The sequence below is a fragment of the Formica exsecta genome, unplaced genomic scaffold, assembly GCF_003651465.1.
Source record: "Formica exsecta isolate Colony F162 unplaced genomic scaffold, ASM365146v1 scaffold4577, whole genome shotgun sequence".
NCBI lineage: Eukaryota > Metazoa > Arthropoda > Insecta > Hymenoptera > Formicidae > Formica > Formica exsecta.
Window position 1 is genome coordinate 34,851 of NW_021851811.1, and position 18,627 is coordinate 53,477.

General features: G+C 37.1%; 2 protein-coding genes across 3 annotated transcripts in view; both read left to right on the top strand.

Moving 5' to 3' along the window:
- LOC115240857 (E3 SUMO-protein ligase CBX4-like) overlaps window positions 1-13,969 on the top strand; it is a 31,624-nt gene extending 17,655 nt beyond the window's left edge. Inside the window, exons 2-3 of one of the 2 annotated variants that reach the window (XM_029816250.1) lie at window positions 3,012-3,061; window positions 13,781-13,969. In XM_029816250.1, coding sequence (XP_029672110.1) covers window positions 3,012-3,015 — 4 coding nt within the window. In that variant the 3' untranslated portion in view covers window positions 3,016-3,061; window positions 13,781-13,969. Of the gene's footprint in view, window positions 1-3,011; window positions 3,303-13,780 lie in introns of those variants that run through there. The other variant, XM_029816249.1, reaches the window with a different exon arrangement.
- Window positions 9,259-12,819, top strand: LOC115240858 (elongation of very long chain fatty acids protein 4-like). Its single transcript, XM_029816251.1, has 5 exons — window positions 9,259-10,354; window positions 10,857-11,131; window positions 11,328-11,335; window positions 11,536-11,830; window positions 11,971-12,819. Exons 1-5 carry the CDS (start codon window positions 10,312-10,314, stop codon window positions 12,133-12,135), a joined length of 786 nt encoding a protein of 261 aa, XP_029672111.1. The 5' UTR covers window positions 9,259-10,311; the 3' UTR covers window positions 12,136-12,819.
- Window positions 13,970-18,627: the final 4,658 nt, after the last annotated feature.

Genomic DNA, 18,627 nt, shown 5'->3' on the forward strand with positions numbered 1-18,627 from the left:
ATTTTAATTTTGATTATAATATTAATTATACTTAATATTCAAATAAAATTTAACAACAAATTTATAATCCAATGTAATGTGAAAATCAGAAAGCATATAAAGTGGCTGTATAAATTTTATCTTATATAGTTTTTAAATTTGAAATAATTAAAACCGAAAGAAGAATACTTAGACACACGTATCATATATTTCTCTTCCTTTACATTTAAATAAAAATTTTATTTAAAAAAAAATTGCAGCGGTTTGGCAGGATATTTCTCTCTCTCCGGCGAGGAAGAGGCGGTCGAGATTCGTCGCTGGAAAATTACCAGGGTGCAACGTTGCACGTACAGTCGCCTCGTAAATTTCAATTTCCAGCCGATCGAACGATTCGCTCGTACAATGCACGGCAGCGTTATGACGGCGCCCGCCAACTTTGCGCCGATTTCCCCGCGAGCTTCTGCACCGTAGATAAGTTATGGGAGAGCGCGCGCGGCCACGATCGATTAACCCCGGGGAGGTGCTCGTATTGTGAGAGAGCACCGCTCTTAGATAAGAAGTTATATTCTTCCTACCGAGTAGAAAAGCCACCGTCCGGTATCTGTCTCTTTCCTATATTAAAGAAAAATATTGATAATAATGAGTCATTTATATTTTTATATTATTATTTTTTTATGTTGTAATTATTAATGACAAGTAACTTTGTATGACATATGAGAAAAATAGATAAAATTTTATCGGACTAGAATAATCTCAGTATAATAATTTAGTTTAGTGTTACTTAGATCATGTTTTTCCGCATCAAGGTTAATTGGAACGATGCATGTTGGAGGTGCAACCGTCCGTGCACAAATGAAAGTTTTTCCGCAGGCGTATATTATCTCTCACTTTAACACCTTAATAACGACGTCGCAGCCGCGGTCGTTAATTAGGAAGTTAATTCACCGGCGGCGACTTTAACGCGCGCTTCCACGCCCATGCCTTTCCTAAGATTCGCATATTAATTAAGGCTGAGCGTCTGCAACAATCGTGATCACCGCAGTCACCTTGGCATTTGTGTCGAAATGGATACGCGCGACAAACAATGGCTATCGTTAATGAGTCGCGCGTAATAGTCGGCAAGTATTAGCCTCGCTATCGTTAGGTGACGTTTCATCACAATAACAATGATACGTACACACGTCTTTTATTCTTTTCGCATTCGCAGGTGAAGATTTTATATTCTCGGCTGCAAAAGTTAGCATTTTCGCACATCTCGGTTAAATAATATTTAATATACATAATTGGTAAAGAGAAAGAGAGAGAGAGAGAGAGTCGCAACAAATATTGAAGCAGAAGACAATCTCGTCTTTAACACATATTTTTTTCTTCCATGTGTTTAAATTAAATACTTTAATTAAAATCTTAATTAATTGCATTTGTGTGCTCGAGGAATTTTGCTCTTTATTGCGCAAACTTTAATTTTACCGGTGAACCATTTTCCCTCTCTTTGCAATTTAATAACGATATATATGTATATTATATATAAATTGCTTTTGTATATATTTTTATATTATTAAAGTAATATTAAATAATTAAAATTAATATTTTATATTGTTAAAAAGGAATAGTCTCGCTTTCTTTCTCTAGTAATATTATTTTAAAAATTATTTCTCTTTTAACACATCATATCTCGTGTGTATGAATTTAAAGCTGAAAGAAAGGGGAAGATGCTGAGTAACATCTGCATAATCTTCACAAAGGATAAACTCTTACAAGCTACCGTCAAGATTTAAAATCCCTCTCTCACTTGTTTACAAAGCGTGTTACTGCCCTACATTTTTTTTAATTTTTTATACGCGTTTACGTGTAAAAGATGGCGACGTAACGGAGACGAGGATGACACCGCGCGATGACAGTGTTTATTCTCAAAGAGACGCAGTCACGTGGCATTGCGTGACGACGGAGAGGGGTGAGGGAGAAAGGTGACGAGAGACTTGGTATCTCTTTCTCTCGCTATCGCCCCGCCATGTTGAAAACCTTCTCCCTCGGGGCTGTCGTTTACAAGGGCGTGGGCGTGCAAACCTGGGGAATTTAATACTCTGAAATATCAGATGTCGAAGGTAGAATGTCCTCGTCGATGGCAATTGCAATTGCGCGCGTGCACTTTTTCTTTCATTTCGTTCCTCTCGTCCACCTCCTGCTCTAGTTCTCTTATTATTGAGTTTATTACCTCTCTCTCTCTTTCTCTTTTCCCATTTACAACCATTAAATCATTGAAATTGATATGAAAACTGATGAAATGGACTTTATTACAACGTGTTTTCCTCCATCAAATATTATTTACAGAAGCGCTTTATATAACTGATTTAGATATTACTTTTAAATCGGTAACAATATTTTTATTCAGTAAAATCCATTATTCCGGTATATTAAGTGTAGCCATTCGATAGCTTGAACATATCCTGTGTGTACAATAATGTAATAATACAATATAACGTTACAATCATATTGCGTGTTATCATCGAGATCGTTCTGTCTAAGCATATTGTAAATAATAACTGACGCATATTATATACTATAGATGGAATATCGACGCGTACACGTGCGTAACGTGCATTCGATATTATTTATCGACGGATTACACGAGCGATTGATACGAGACACGACTGTATCACCGTACGCTTCCCGGACTTTCGGCAAATATTTTCCGAAGCGATTCCATTGTCGAAGAATATTGCCCCATCGCGTTATGAAAAAGCCAAACGAGTACAATCACGGGGCACTACTGCTGAATGCACGTGTTCTCGTCGCAGTGCAACGTGAAAGAGATTACCACGTGGAAATATTCGATGCCCCGAATTACTCGATCGTTGGTGAATCGAACGTCAAAACGCGAAATTCCTCTCGTTATTTTTATTCACATAAATACCGCATTTAGTTTGACGCCCATTTGTAATAATTGACATTTTTAGATTCTGTCATTTTTTTTTTTTTTCTTCCATTATTGATTACGAAATTGTAACTGATACCGATTATCTCCCTTGTTTCAGGTAAGACGACACTTCCCTTTGGCGTCCTAATCGGATCTTCCCGGTTTTACGTAAGTAGCGCGCTTTATCACGTTTTACCGCGATAATGTACGATCGATCGGCGACATAAAAACGTCGTCCACGGTTTAGAGGATAAAGATGACACGGCGCCGTTACAAAGGGTTTCTAACGGGCTCGCAGAAGCAGAGAGGAGCCGCAAAGGGAAGGAACCCGCGACGCGTGTAAATTTAAGGGTTTCACTCAGCTTTTTCTCCATCGTTGTCATCTCCTTCGCGTCCCATAGTATATATTCCCGGTGCCTTCATCCACCACGATTGTCATTGTAAAGATGCAAGAGAGAGAGAGAGAGAGAGGGAGAAACCAGCCCTTCCACCCCCCTGCTATTCTGCTCGAGATCATTCACCTCACAACGGGTTTTCGCGCGAAACTTCCAACTATTGTGAATGGAACATTTAATGCGACGCGCGATTATTTCTCTCTCTCTTTTCCGCGGCGAAATAAAAATTTTACGACGCGTAGAATTTTTCTTTTGGGTTGGATTGTCGACGTAAAAGAAGAAATGCATTAAAATCCGCAGATTCGAGGGCAAGATTTTACGAGACGAAAATGTTTGTGGCATCTTGGAAACGAAGTTTCTCATTAATGAGCACTTATCGATGAGAAACTTCGGGATCTCGGATGCGAAATTTTTATCGCGATCGGGAAAATTCTGCAATAGCACTTTAGTTTGAGAGCGCGTTGTATTTTATGCGTTTTTTTTTTTTTTTTTTTTTTTTTTAACGCTTTACGCGTTTTCGATAACGTCAAGCGATAGAGCGATTTGTTTTACCGTTTTAATAACACCCAGGGGAATTTTTGTCGCGAGAAGGAGGATACTGTAAAAGAATTACTGTGGACGTTACTCTTATTTGCTTTCATTTTTCTGTGACGTTACTTTTTTTTTCTCTCTCTCTCTCTCCGGATGCGCGCCTTCATTTGCAGTAAAGTCGCTCGCCTTAACCCCGTAACCCGCGAAATTTTTCGCATCATTTCCACGCGATTGTATAAAACAATATTATAGCCGACAAAGGGGAAATATTTTACATGGATTTTACCGCAGGCGGAAAAATCGCGCGGGGACACTGGCTATATAAATGGCGCCAAATAATCGTGAAAAATTTTGCGAAATCAGTGCGCTATTCTTGCGCGCGATGAGAGCCAAGAGGGAGAGGGGGGAGGGGGATTAATTGTGCCCAAAGAGTAATTTATCAATTTCCCCGAGGTTCTTCGCTTCTTTTCACGGAGATGATTCCCATCAGGGGAATCGTAGTTAGGATCTTTTGGCGTCGTACGTTAACCCCGACTGAAGGATGAGAGGGAGATAGAACGAGAAGGGTGAGGGGGGCGAGAGTCAGACAGGGAGGGAGGGAAGTAGATGCAATCTATGCATCTGAGTTGTATCGGCGGTCAAAATCGTTTCACTGACGTCACGTATTACAGGCACGCGCACACCACCAGCTGTTTTCTGACATCTGCGCGTACGCGCCATGTTGAAAATTATGCGAAAAGTTGTGACGAATGTGCGTGGCACGTTAGCGTGGTACGCGCTCATTAATTCGTATACTTTGCTGCGCTCAGGAAAGGATATCGACGAGGGAGAACATATTGCGACTTTACTCAAGTCGCTACTTATATTTAGACATATAAACGTATGTTTGTGTTAAATAAATCCAGCGCGAAAGTTTCCGGTTATTTTCATTTTTTTTAGAATTATAGAAGCAAATTTCTCTTTCTCTCTCTTTTTTTTTTTTTTTTAAATCCTGCTACGGTTTTCTTTTTGTAATAATGTATATTAAGTGGCGAAACAAAGTTTTTACGCTCGATTAAATCGCATTTTGTTTGCACTTTTTACAATATCAAGAGACACGGAAGTGTCTCGCGCCAAGTATTAATTATTTGAAGATAAAAATTTATGACGATATTTGATTTTTTTATCTATAATAAAGCAAAGCGTGATCTTTTATTACTGCAAGATCCGAGAGAGACGGAAAGAATTAAACGGTTCGTAGATATAAAAGGTACCCATATGACCTGTAAAAAATATCCAGCGTAACGTCACCGTGTTGCATTTTCGTGCGAGTAATGATTATATTTTATGACAAGATAATTTTAAGGATGATGGTAGCCTTCGTATAATAACAATGCATATGTTTATTCGCACGCTACTTTAATTCAATGTGCGTCTCACGTGCACCTGCCCCTTTACTTTACCGTCAGATCGCTTACGATAATCACCTTACTTTCAATGCGATACAAATATTTCGAGAAGAAAAAAGACGTAACTGCATCGCCTTGCATTATCTATATTATATATATCGCTGATGTAATTATTATACATCGAGACAATTATTTGAATTAATCTTCCGTTAAAAAAAAAATTGTGTTACTTGATAAATCTCGCAGAATCTGTCGGGTTCATAATTTTGTCGCTCGACTCTCGCGACGCCGGCGCGATTTTGTCCGATCATAAATTGAGTCTTCCGTTTCAATTATCTTGCGCGATTATTCAAGCTGCATCCGGCAAGGACGGGCCGGAAAGTTTTCCGTCCACGACGGCGAGATTCGCGCTCTTTTTCCCGGGTTCGTCCCGGGTTAACGAAGTGTCTTCGAAGTTTCCGCGGACGGAAAGTTCTCTCCCTCCTCGAGAGTGGAACATGAGCGTTTGCATCTTTCATCGAACGAGGTCGAGGAGAGCAGGAAGCGAAGGTAAAGAACGCGACAAGATGTGCACGTGATGTGACACGACGTACGTAAGAATGCAGATCGGACTTTTTAGCAGAGAGGAAGTCCCCTGATTCCTTTTATCCTTGTGTGCACGCGTATCTTTCTCGATTGCATTTTTTTTCCGAAACCACTGTCACGTGCGTCGCGCTGACAGTTCTCGCACACTGACAGTTCACGCTGATAGGTCACGTGCGCGCGTGTCTCGCTGCGCGCGACTAAAGGAGCGAAGGAATCGTCCCGAATTCCTTCTTCTTATCGCCAGGATGACCTTAAATCGATCGTGCCAGCACGTATAACGGCGGCGACGACTGAACGGTATCGCTCGAAGAATGTTTCCTCTCGGAAATTCGCGGGGACAATCGACTCGCGTACGTTTACTTTGTAGATTCATACACAGTCCATCCAATGAGATAAGAAATTTTAAATGCAAGATACGAGAGACACGTTTTATCCTTACGACGGGTTACTTAAAACGTGATATCTCTAGCGAAAGAAATTTATTATCTTCGCATGTATACGGTCGACAGCCGTTATCGCCGTTCGCTTCGTGTTTTGTTGATATGGCATTTCGCGATATTGTCTCGGAAAAGCTTCTACCAAATTTACTATCAGCGTTTCCCATAGGTCCCCGCAGCATTATACATACATCCTCGATAACGCACTGGCGAACTTCCTATTCCGCATGCCTCGGGATATTTAATCTCGAAGATGGAATATTTATACGTATTTTGCCCTCCTAGGGGATCATTCGCCATCCTATAACTATTCTATGCTCCGTCAAAAGTGTACAAATTTATGCGACATGTAATATCGTCCATTTCCTTCTTGTCGCGCACGATTGCAATCGTTCGGGAATCTATTTTTTTATTTTAATCTCACAAACAGCGAAATATAAGCCGATTGTTCGAAAATCGAACCAAGTTCGCGCGATAAATGGAGTCGTGAATAATCGGTAGAGATTAAACAGAGTGTCCACTCCCTGGAAAAATCAGGGAATTTTCATGGAATTTTATTGGGACCCAGAGAATTTTTTAAAAATTTTTTTTGATAATTTTGTTCTTATATTATAAGCAATCCAAGTGAATTATGTGTTTAAAATATATTATAAATATATATCTATCTCTCTGTTTATATATTCAATATTTTAATATATATTTTTCATATTCTTTATTTTAAGTCTTTTTGATAAAAAATGGAAATGTTATGCAATTTTTATCTTAACAAATCTATTCAATTTTTTTTTCAATACATTTGCAAACTTAGTTGAAACTTAAAATGGCTCTGTATTTTTCCTTCGTAAAAATGAAAAACATTAGAAAACACGTACAATAAAAAAACTGGGGAAATTTTAGGGAAAATTTTATTAATTTTTTATTTTAAGTCTTCTTGATAAAAAATGAAAATGTTATGCAAGTTAAAAATTTTTATCTTAACAAATCCATTCAATTTTTTTTTTTTTCAGTACATTTGTAAACCTAGTACTTGAAACTTAAAGTGGCTCTGTATTTTTCCTTCGCATGAATGAAAAGCATTAAAAAACACGTACAATAAAAAAACTGAGGAAATTTTAGAGGAAATTGAACCCAAATAAATCTTTAAAATATTCTCTTTACTTGGAATTTTGAACAAAAGCATCTGGAAGATCAGGGAACCTTCAGGGAATTTTTTTCTGAAAGATCTGGGTAGATACATCCTGTTAAAGGCGAAGAGTGGCGGCGTCTTTCTCGGTATAATTAATCGTCGGCCGGAAAAGCGGAATCGTCGATTAATTTGCACGGCGAAGTTTCTCGGCTCAGCGACTGAAAAATTCAGCGTCTTCCTGAAGGGCTCTGTTCGTGTTCGTTGGTTCGTTCGCATTATATATGCCTACCTACGGTCGGATCGTTAAACTTTGAAACCCTTCTCTCGTTGGGAAAGTCATCCGCGTCGTTCGTCGGAAAAGCCATGGGAACCCGTAAGCAAATAGCGTCCTCGTTAGCCAATCCTATTCCCGGGATGCGATTATCGATCGGCCGAGCCGATTCATGGCAACTTCGAATGCACTGCTGACCGCAGGATTCGCTGAACCTGGCGACTCGCGAAACAATCGTGCAAACAAGGTGTTTCGGGCGCGCATATTCTGTACCATTCGACATACGACCAGATTCGATTCAATGTCCGTGCGATTTTAATGATTCCCGAACAATATCTTTTCATGTCGCTTTTAATTAATATTTTAATACTTAAAATTGTTTAATATATACAATTTTTCATAAGGAAGAATATAAAACTACCGTATATATTGTAAAACGATGTAAATTAATTTGATATCCTTACATATTTATATCTTCATTTTGTAATCCTGTTTAATATCTCACATATTTATGATATTTTTATTCAATTTAAATTATGGCAAGATATTTTCTCTCAGCGCTTTTATATCTCTAATAAATTAGCTGTTAATAAAAATAAATTAAAAAGTATCATGCACAATATGGTTTATTTGTATCGAATGCGACTAATTGAATTCTTTATCGATTAATTATGTAATCAACCAGCCAGTTTTTAACTCGTTGCTTAATTTGTTTGATAATATTTGATTAATACTGTAAAATAAACGTTGTTCATTGCCTTCTCTCAATTATATTTTTAAAATACTGCAGATTAAAGCCGATACAAGGCATTTAACAGAAAAAAAAAAAAATATATATATATATATATGAATGAGATATTATATTTTAGATTGTAATTTGCAAGTGTTGCGCTTTATATTTATAGACTACTAAATTATAAATTATATCACGCGTGGCAAGCAATTCTCTCTTTCATGATGCGAAATCGCGTGAGAGAGTGCTTTTAACCGTCGTACCAAAATATAAGATAGATTCTTGATTAATTAAACATATCTTAATCACGTATCATTAAACACAATCTGTCTCAAATCTAATTCATAAATTTCGTCATCGATAATCTTTTCTCATTCCGTGATTCTATTAATTTTATTATCATTTACGATATTATGGATGATAATATAAGAATCGCATGCTCGTTTTTGCGTATATTCGCGAAATAAGCCAAACCCCACACATACTCACGATAATTACGGTATTGCGGTTCTTTTTTTTTTTTTTTCCTTTCTCGCAAAGTTGCTTTGTTACGATCGAGCATATTCGAAATGCGTCGTTAATTAAAATTTTTAATGAATTCCCTGACGCTCGCGCGCTTTATATTGTCGAGATAAAACAATATCGTTTTTCTTTTTTTTTTCCTTTTTTTTTTTTTTTTTTTTTTTCTTTTTTTTTTTCCTTTTGCGCTGGTTCATATATATATATGTATCTGCTTTTATATCTTATATCTATTCACATACGTGTTGTATCTATATTTTTATATTTTTTTTCACGTACATATTTAATCTACTCTCTTCGTCGTATAATTTATCGACTTACCGCGCTTCCATTTTTTTTTCCTATCCGCTATATTTATCAACTTGCACATTGCCGCGGTATTCTGACAACGTATCGACGTGAATTTTACCGTCGTGTAACTTTATTTTTGCATTAAGTTCGACTTTGGGGAAGGGTCATGCGCTCATTAAATTTTTTAATTGCATTATGATACGCGAGTTTTTTCAGGGGAATTGAAAAATTGTTTTCATGATTCCTCTTTTACTAGATAATAATTCGGTGAAACGGAATAATGATACAGAACGACATACTTATTGTTTATTCAAGCATAAACGTAACAGAAATAAATATTTATACAATATAGGTAGAAACGCACACATTGAAAATCTAATTTTTTACTTTCAATTGCTTGAGCTGCAAAACTACAATTTTTCTCCCATCAGAATAATTTCTATTGCATATCCTTGATTAAAGAATATAATGCAGTTGGTCTTTTCGTTATCCTTCACGTAACATTTTATTGGGTTTATTATTGTTGGAAAAAGCGACCAACCCTTTCTACCACAATTCCCGAAATCTTTTCGGCCGACAAGTCCGGAGAGCATCGGCACGATAACCACTGGTTCGTATTGATCCTCGCGGGGGTGTTCAGGGATTGAAAGAACCGAGAGCGGGAGGGAGAGAGAGAGAGAGAGAGAGATAATCAGGGAGGAAACCGTCGGGAGAAGAAGGGTGAGTTTAGCAATGGAACATCCCCCAGTGACTGACACACACCCCAAAACCGAACCAACCCCGAATCTAGTTCCACAGCCTAACCTACACACCCGACCCGGAGAATATCCGTGCACCATCGCTTGCATAAGAAGTCAACTTAAGCGAGTCCCAGGGGCGGCCTGCCGTGGGCAAAACCGACGAGAAAATTTGCAGCGTGCAAGCTTAAAATATGTATATCAAATCTCTCTCTCTCTCTCTCTGTCTCTCTCTCTCTCTCTCGCGATGGTGGGGGAAGTCTAAAGCGGTAAGAGTGGGATCAGTGGCTCCTTTGCTCCTGGCAGTTAGACAGGCCTACATTGATTATATATCATCGATTTGATCATCGTTAAGTCGATACGATCACGCATTAAACAAAATTCGACAAACAAAATCGCTCTATTATGGGTCTATTGCAAGAAATTCAACATTTATGGACAAAGATTGGTGAGAGTATCGTTTAAAGCTATTATAATGTAATAACATGAAATTTAGCGATAATTAAAAAATATTTCCAATTCTCGAGGAAAAATTCATTTGCAGAAAAACTTAAAAAAAAAAAGTTCTGTTATTATTAAACGTAAATTTTCTTACGTAATAAAATATAAATAATATTTTAAAGTTCAATTCTTTCATTTTGTAAAATTTTCAAAGTAAATGACTGATGATGTGATAATGACGAATAAAATAAACATAATATTTTCAGCGTAAAATTATGTAATATGTTAACGTTATACGTATATAATCGACGATAATATATAAATATTAAATTAATATATAATTTTACGGATATAATTTTACTCGCAAGCTCAGATGTTACCATAGTATGTCGATTATGCTCTACATACGCTGAAGTACGTAGAAATGTAAAATTTAAATGTTGATCAAACTACATGATCTTTTCATGACCTTTTTTGCCCATAATTCAATATATTAATTTAATTTTCAGATCCACGAGTGATCGATTTGCCTTTAATCCAGTTCTCTTATCATGTGCCACTTATGATATTCGCGTATCTGTATCTTGTACTTGAGTGTGGGCCTCGATTTATGAAAAACAGGCGGCCATATTTACTGAAGACGTTTATAAAGTTGTATAATATTATTAAAATTGTGGCAAACATTTGGTTAGTTTACGATCACATCGACGCCGGTTTGTTTACAAATTCAAATTTAACGTGTCCCGCAAGTCTTGATTATTCCTACGATTATACTCCAATGAGGGTAATAAGTTATATATAAAACAGGAAAGGATATATACATATATATTATTGACAGGTGTCTATTTACAAGTCTAATCCTAAAAGAAACTCAGTGTACACATTTATAAAATATAATTTTGTGTTACATTTTTATTAAGATAAAATAACTTTCGGTAATTAAATCTTCGGCTGTTTTATTTGAAAAACAATAGTGCGAGAATTGTAAGTAAAAAAGACATTTTTCTTGTTAATGATATACATTTTTATATATCAAAGTATTCTTATTTTAACAATTGAATGAATATGTATAATAATGTCATAATTAGGCTATTTATTGCTTACTATACTCATACATATTCCTTTCATAAAATAATATAACAATGCAAATTAATTAATACATCTGAACGTTATATTACAATTAAGTAGGGGTGCATGGTATTTTTTTCTCTTGAAAATTTTGGATTTCGTCGAAACAGGCATATTTTTATTAAGAAAGAGAAATAATCAAGTGTCTGGTTTGCATTTATACCATCATGTATCTGCCTTGCTTCTGGCATGGTTAGTTGTAAGATATATCGCTGTTGGTCCTGCATCATTGAACTGCGTGATAAATAGTTTCATACATGTGATAACGTACATCTACTACTTCCTAGCAGCTTGCGGGCCGAACGTTAAAAAATCTATAGCACCTATGAAACAGTGGATAATTAAAGCACAACTGGTAAATCGGAACAATTTTTTCTATATTTACGATTATATATATATACATATATTTCATATCTTTTAAAAATTTCCCTGAAAACATCGTTCACCAAAAATCCAAGTTAAGGATATCATTGTAATGTTTTCTTTATATTGTAGGTGCAACTCGTCATAATGATACTATATAATTCGCAGAACTTTCTGCCAGGTTGCAAGGTAGTGGAGCATTATTGGATAGACATAATAATCATTGGATATTTAATGATGAATTTCTATCTATTTTATAATTTTTATCAAAAGGCGAAACCTAAGAGAAAGATCTAATAGATACTGGGTATATATGCAAATTCGATAAAGTGACCCGAGTCGAAATTTTACTCCTAATTTCGACCTCCTTTTTGTTCATATCTACAGATTCTGGAGGATTTTGATAGGTTCCATTTATATAAAAATTGTATTGTATTGAGCTCCTACTTTATACCTCAAATAGGCAGTAAACGAACTTTCCCATTTTGAGGTTTAAATGAGGAGTTTTCGGTAAAACCTCATAAAACCCTCTAGATTTGATTAATTTTTACTTAATCTTTTAAATCGTAATGAAATATGTTCCATATCATCAGTGATTCATAGTAGATACTTTATTTAGGGTCTAAGATTTTCAATATTAAAAAGATATTACCGCAAAATATTTTATAACATCGTTAATTAATCACATACATATAAACATACATGTATGTATCACAATTAATAATATTATAAAATTTATTTATATAATAAATATCTTTTTCTTATCAACTATCTCAAACACAACATAAATAAAAACTCCACTGTAAATCGCTGATAATATACGTGACATAGAACATTTTAATATGATAATGTGGTAAATAGTATAGGAAAGTCAAAAATAATATAAGAAATCTCTCGACGCGTACATGTTTGTTTCAAAGGTACAAAGAAACATATGTATATTTATTTGCTTACACTTTTTTTTTGTATCTACTTGTTTATATACTTTTGTATACTATCAAAATTAAAATCATATTATAACGAGGAAAACAATTTTAAAAAACTATTACAATGTATATTGTATCTTAATAAAAATAAAAATTTAAATTAAGTTTGAATAAAGTTAAAATTAAAATTGAGAAATGTTTTAAAACTGAATATCTTAAAATTAAATATCTTAATACTAATCAAACTTAAAATTAAGCATCTTAATACCAAATAATTAATCGCATATCACAAATAATTTGTGATATCGGCAGGAAAAAAAGCGGCCGAAATAAAAATGTATTCGTCACCGCGGGGAATTTTTTCCGTTCGACAAAATGACGGTGCTTCTACTCCTCGTTTCGAATCGCGCCACGAATCCCGCTTATCAAACGCCATATGGCGCGTTAATATGTCGTCCAACATCAGGCAGCTTTTTTTTTTTTATGCGGCTATGCAAACGACCGTCCAGAGTGCATTTCGGAGTCTGGATTGTCGGTCGTGTCGAAATGTCCCTCGGTAACGACAGCAAGAGGGTTCCGCCGAAAATACATGGCGAGAGTAACCCCCTCCCCCTCTCTTCTCTCTGTATCTTTGTCTCATGGTGTCGATGAGTCCCGTCCTTTTCGCTCTTCTGTTTCGATGCTGTATCTGTCCAGCTCTCGTGCATCCCGTGATAACCATTGATTTCCCTCCCGTTCGAATCTGCCGACCAATGTCCGAACGTGTATGATCGAATGGTCATCGTAATCCCGCTATTTCCTAGTCTCGCGACATTGATTAATCGCGTCGATTAAGATCATCGATATTCGCCGACAGCGTCGACAATATCGTTTAAACAGTATTCAACGGGATCGTCGTTACACAAGGCATATTTGAAGATTCAAGTATTTTTTAAAATAACGCATGTCGCGTATATATTTGTTATACTTTTTTCACACAAATGATCTCGAAGAAAGATTTTTTTTGTAAATTGTAGGTTTCTGAGCGCTCGAGTCCCATCGCGACGTCCCAAAATACTCTCTGGATCAGAATTGAACCGAGCAATTAATTCTACCTTTCGTGAAAGTGAAAGCAAAATATACGTAAAATATTTCTGGAATTTTATTCTCGCTCTCTGATATTTCTCTTTTTTTTATTTCTTTCTTTTTCTTTTCTTTTCTTTTTTTTTTTTTTTTTTTATCGAAGAAAGATTGTTTATATTATGATTATTTTTCATTTTGTCGGAATTTATTATTTTAGTCCCGGTAATAAAAAGAAAAAAAGAGAGAAAATAACTTTTAAATTATTTTCTTATATTTATCATGCATATATTCTTTTTCTGAGGAAGAAGAAAAAAGGATTTTTTTTTTTTTTTTTAATTGATCTAACATAATATACGAAATGCGATGGATGACATATATATGTATTATTTAGTATTTGAATTTAGAAATTTTTGAAATATCACGCACACATGTGGCACCTCGAAAATTCCGCTCCCATCACATGACAATTAATTATATTTGGCCAACTAGCGGTACGCGATAAATTAGTTTTCCCGTCCAGTAACGTACGAATCGTCAGCTTTGTAACGAAGGACCAACAATATACGGGACGAATTATCGTCAAAGCGTGGAAATTCGCGTCGACGACGTTTATTAGATCATTTTGCGCGTGCCCGGATAATTCCTCGATTGATTTTGAAAATCGCATTACATCAGATTCCAGGGATCCAATTTGTATTTCCGACGAGCTGTATAGGAGAATCAATTCTCTCTCCCAAATGAATCAATCGCAGTAGTTGTCCGAAAATGGGACATAATCTGTCCCATCGTGACGTCGCAAAATATGTCTCCGGATCGGAATCGAACCGAGCAATTAACCCCATCTTTCGTGAAAGTAAAAGTACAATACGTAAAACGTTTCTCAAATTTTATTTTTGCTCTTTGATATATTTTTTATTTATTTATTTATTTTTTTTCGTTATTTTTTGTAGATTGTAGGTCTCAGAGCGCTCGAGTGACTCGCGCTATTAAAGTATCCGGCATCTACATCGCCATCGTTGACTGAAATTCTGGGATCGCTCGAATTTTTCCGACCAGGTTCGTGCCGTTAGCATACATCTTGAGTTACATATATACACCGCGCATAATTTTCACAGCCAAGGACTGAGTAGTGACATTTGCGGGTCGACGTCGAACCCAGACTCGGTCGGGTCGTTCACCCCGATGGGTCGAGAGCCCCCGAAATAAGCGGCAAATGCACAGGTCGAGAGCCCCCGAAATAAGCGGCAAATGCACACACACACCAACACACACAACACACACGTATGTTTGTGGGAGGAGATGCTCGTTCGTGGTAACTAGGCGGATTCTAGGACTCTAGGAAAAATCGACAAAGCTCGCGATAAAAAGGAGGCCCCCCCCCCTTCCCTCCGGCACGCATTGGTCCAGCCGGTAGAGAAACGGTCTAAAACCTAATCTCCGACCGAACGAACATCTGAAAAGGCATTAATCCCTCGCGCCACATCGGCGGCGAGTTTTATTGAGGTACGTGTTTGCAGACAGGTACTCGCACTTGCAAGCGAGCACGAACGGCGCCCTATAAATAGCGCTGGCGGTCGTGCTCGCCGCTTTATCAAGGAGCGTATGCTGCCCTCAGCATACTGTCGACCGCGCCGAGACTACTTTCGTACGGTGTCTTTTATTTTTATTTTATTTTATTTTCCCTTTTTGCCCTCCATCCTTCTTTTCCCGCTCGCCCCGGATCATGCGCATTTTGTTTCACTGGCTTTTGAAGCTCCGCTCTTCACCGAAACGCTTTTCTCGCGCGCAGCGACTGTTCGTTTGTCGATTTTTATAATTAACGGTATATATTTTTTTAAAACAAGCAAATGTTTTTTTTTTTTAAATTAATTATATTGCGTTTTGACCAACAGTCCCTTGTGTGACATTTCAAACTATCAAGCCTTTCTCAACATCAATATATGTATTTTATAATCATCCAAATAAATTATCTTATAATTATATAAGTTATCTATCATATATATTATTGTTATAAAAATAATATAATATATAGATCTTTTTGGCTATATAATAATATGAGTAAAAGTATAATATATTACACATACTAATAATAATAATAATAATAATAATAATTTTATTTCTTATTATATACCGCGTTAGTAAGGTCAATTTTAGCTTCACCGTTATATCTTCGCGAAGCCCTTTTTCTCCTTAAATAAAGCGGGAGATTACACATGCAACGCGCAAAAGGTGTGTTGTAGTTTCGTTTCTCGAGCCCTCTTTTGTAGTCCGAACCGGAGATAAGGTCCCGCATGACGTACGCGCGCTCGTTTTATCGCGGGGTGGGCCTTCCCCCTCCCTCCCCCTCTACCCCTCATTAAGTTCGTAATAATTATTCGTGCCGGAGTGTACGCGTGCCCGCGCACGCGTTATCGCGGGCGTGTTTCGTTAGGGACGCGCTCCACCTTCGCCGTCATCGTCGTCGACGGTCAATTATCGGTGTATGAATTATCAATTGCCGTTAATTAAAAGAGGGCAGGTGCGATCGAGGTGCAGACGCAATCAGTCCCGTCGTGTTTGTTCTTCGTTAATACGGAAGGAACGGGAGATGGGAGGCCGAGGACGTCGAGATAAGAGCAATCGCGACTTCTTTGTTTCTTCCGAGAAAACACCACGCAAATATAAACTAATTTGATTACTATAATCTTCGAAGATAACGCGTTCTCGATAATTCTGCGATAAGATATATGCGGGTGTTAAATAAATACGAGTATAATCCTTATCGTAATTTCTACTCGAAGCGATGCGATCAGTGTGTTTTAAGAGTATAAAATGCCAGGCAATTTTGGGGAGTTTGTTTCGTCCACGTGATTTCGGAGAGTCCCTACAACTCCGATCCTTCCAGCACAAGCTGCTGTTAATTAATTATGCATACGAGACATAATCGATTCGCGACAATAATTAATTTATATATTCTTCCGATAGTTTCTCGCATTTCGCGTGCTCCCGTGCCGTTAATACGATTTAGTGCTATCGTCGCCTGCCCGTTTCGTGGTGTCACATGATAAATAAAATCGGAAACACACACATATATGTATATATACACGCTTGGAAGAAGGCGCGTTCTACAACGAAACGCTTTCTCCCGTCTGTCATTCTGTACGGAAGNNNATTGCGCAATTTGTCTGATGACGCGATACTAGCTCTCCGTCCCTTCCATTATCGATCCCTAAGAGAAGCGTGACGTATCGTTCTCGCCCTTTTTCAGACCGACGAAAATATAATATATACTCTCGGCTATCCCGAGTGCCATGGGAGCAATAACATTCGCAAGCGAGCGCGCTCCACTTATCCTATATTCGAAGCTTTTAGCTATCAGCTTGAATATGTTTTACATAACGATATAAGCGCGCGAATAATATATATATATGTATATATGCAGTTTAAAAAAAAAAAATTATATTTCGCAAAACGCTCGTCAACAATTTTAGGAGAGTATTTTTTTAATAGGCTTTGTAGGGGTATCTCTTTCGCAAAAATATTTAAATTCAAGCGATGTATATATTGATGAAGTTATTTGACATTGACGATTATAGGTTCATTTAATTCTCTTCGATATTTTAATATAATTATTTTATACGAGAGAGAGAAAGAGAGAGAAATATATAAAGCATTGACAGACGATATATTGTTTGTTTTATAAAATCGCTCACAAAATTTATCAGATTTGAGATATTTTTTTACGAATACGAAATTTATACGATTACGAAATTTTTGCAAGACCTCCGCGAAAAATTTCAACGCTTTTTTTTCGATTTCGTTTTATTATATAAAAAAGACCTTGGGAATGTAAAGTTGCAGATAAACCACGCACCACGATAATTTCGCGGTGCGAGACGAGTGACGCATAAGCCGTAATCAACCTCATTATTCGCTGAACAATGAACAATTGCGTATAAGAGTAGAAATAATCAGCAATGCACCGGCGAAACGACGAGAACGGAGGCCCCCCCCCCCCCCGCCACCCCTCGATCCTCGCTCGATTCATCGAAATGTTCCGCATCGAACGAGGAGGAAAAAAAAGAGACGTCGGTAAAAAGAGGGACGAGGAGAGAGTGAGAGAGAGAGAGAGAGGCGAGAAGGAAGGATGTGGAATCCTTCGTTTGGCCCCCACCCGCGCCCATCGAGAACCTCGGTGAATAAGCGGCTGAATATTTTTCTAACCCGCTCTCCCTCTCGCTATTGCAGCGAACGAGGTATTCAAATATTTAAACACGAAAATATACGTGGAAGGCACCATGCATGAATTATGCATAAGACGTGTCCACCGTCGTTGCGTCGCCTCTCTCTCTCTCTTTCCCACGTTCTTGGGTTCTTTCTCCTGTGTGTGACCCGTGGCTTCCTTCTTCGATGCCCCACGAACTTCTGTACTTGAGGAACGGAAAAGGTGACCCCTGTTGCCGCGGAATGTATTCCGCGTACGAAACGCCGCCGCGATACTACGATGATCGGGAGATTAAATGGAGGGAGGAACATTGTGTCACGTGTGAACACATATTTAAATTTCTTAAATATATTTTTATACAAGACCTTAACATTTAATAGATAGTGTCAACTCCCTGGAAAAACCTGGAAACCACAGGGATTTTTTTTTTTTTTTGTACCTGGAAAATCAGGAAATTCTCATGGAATTTTATTGGGGCTCGGGAAATTTAAAAAAAAATTCTTTTTTTGATAATTTTGCTCTTATACTGTAAACAGTAAGCAATCCGATAAGCCAATAAACCAAGTTGTGAATTATATGTTTAAAATATATTATAAA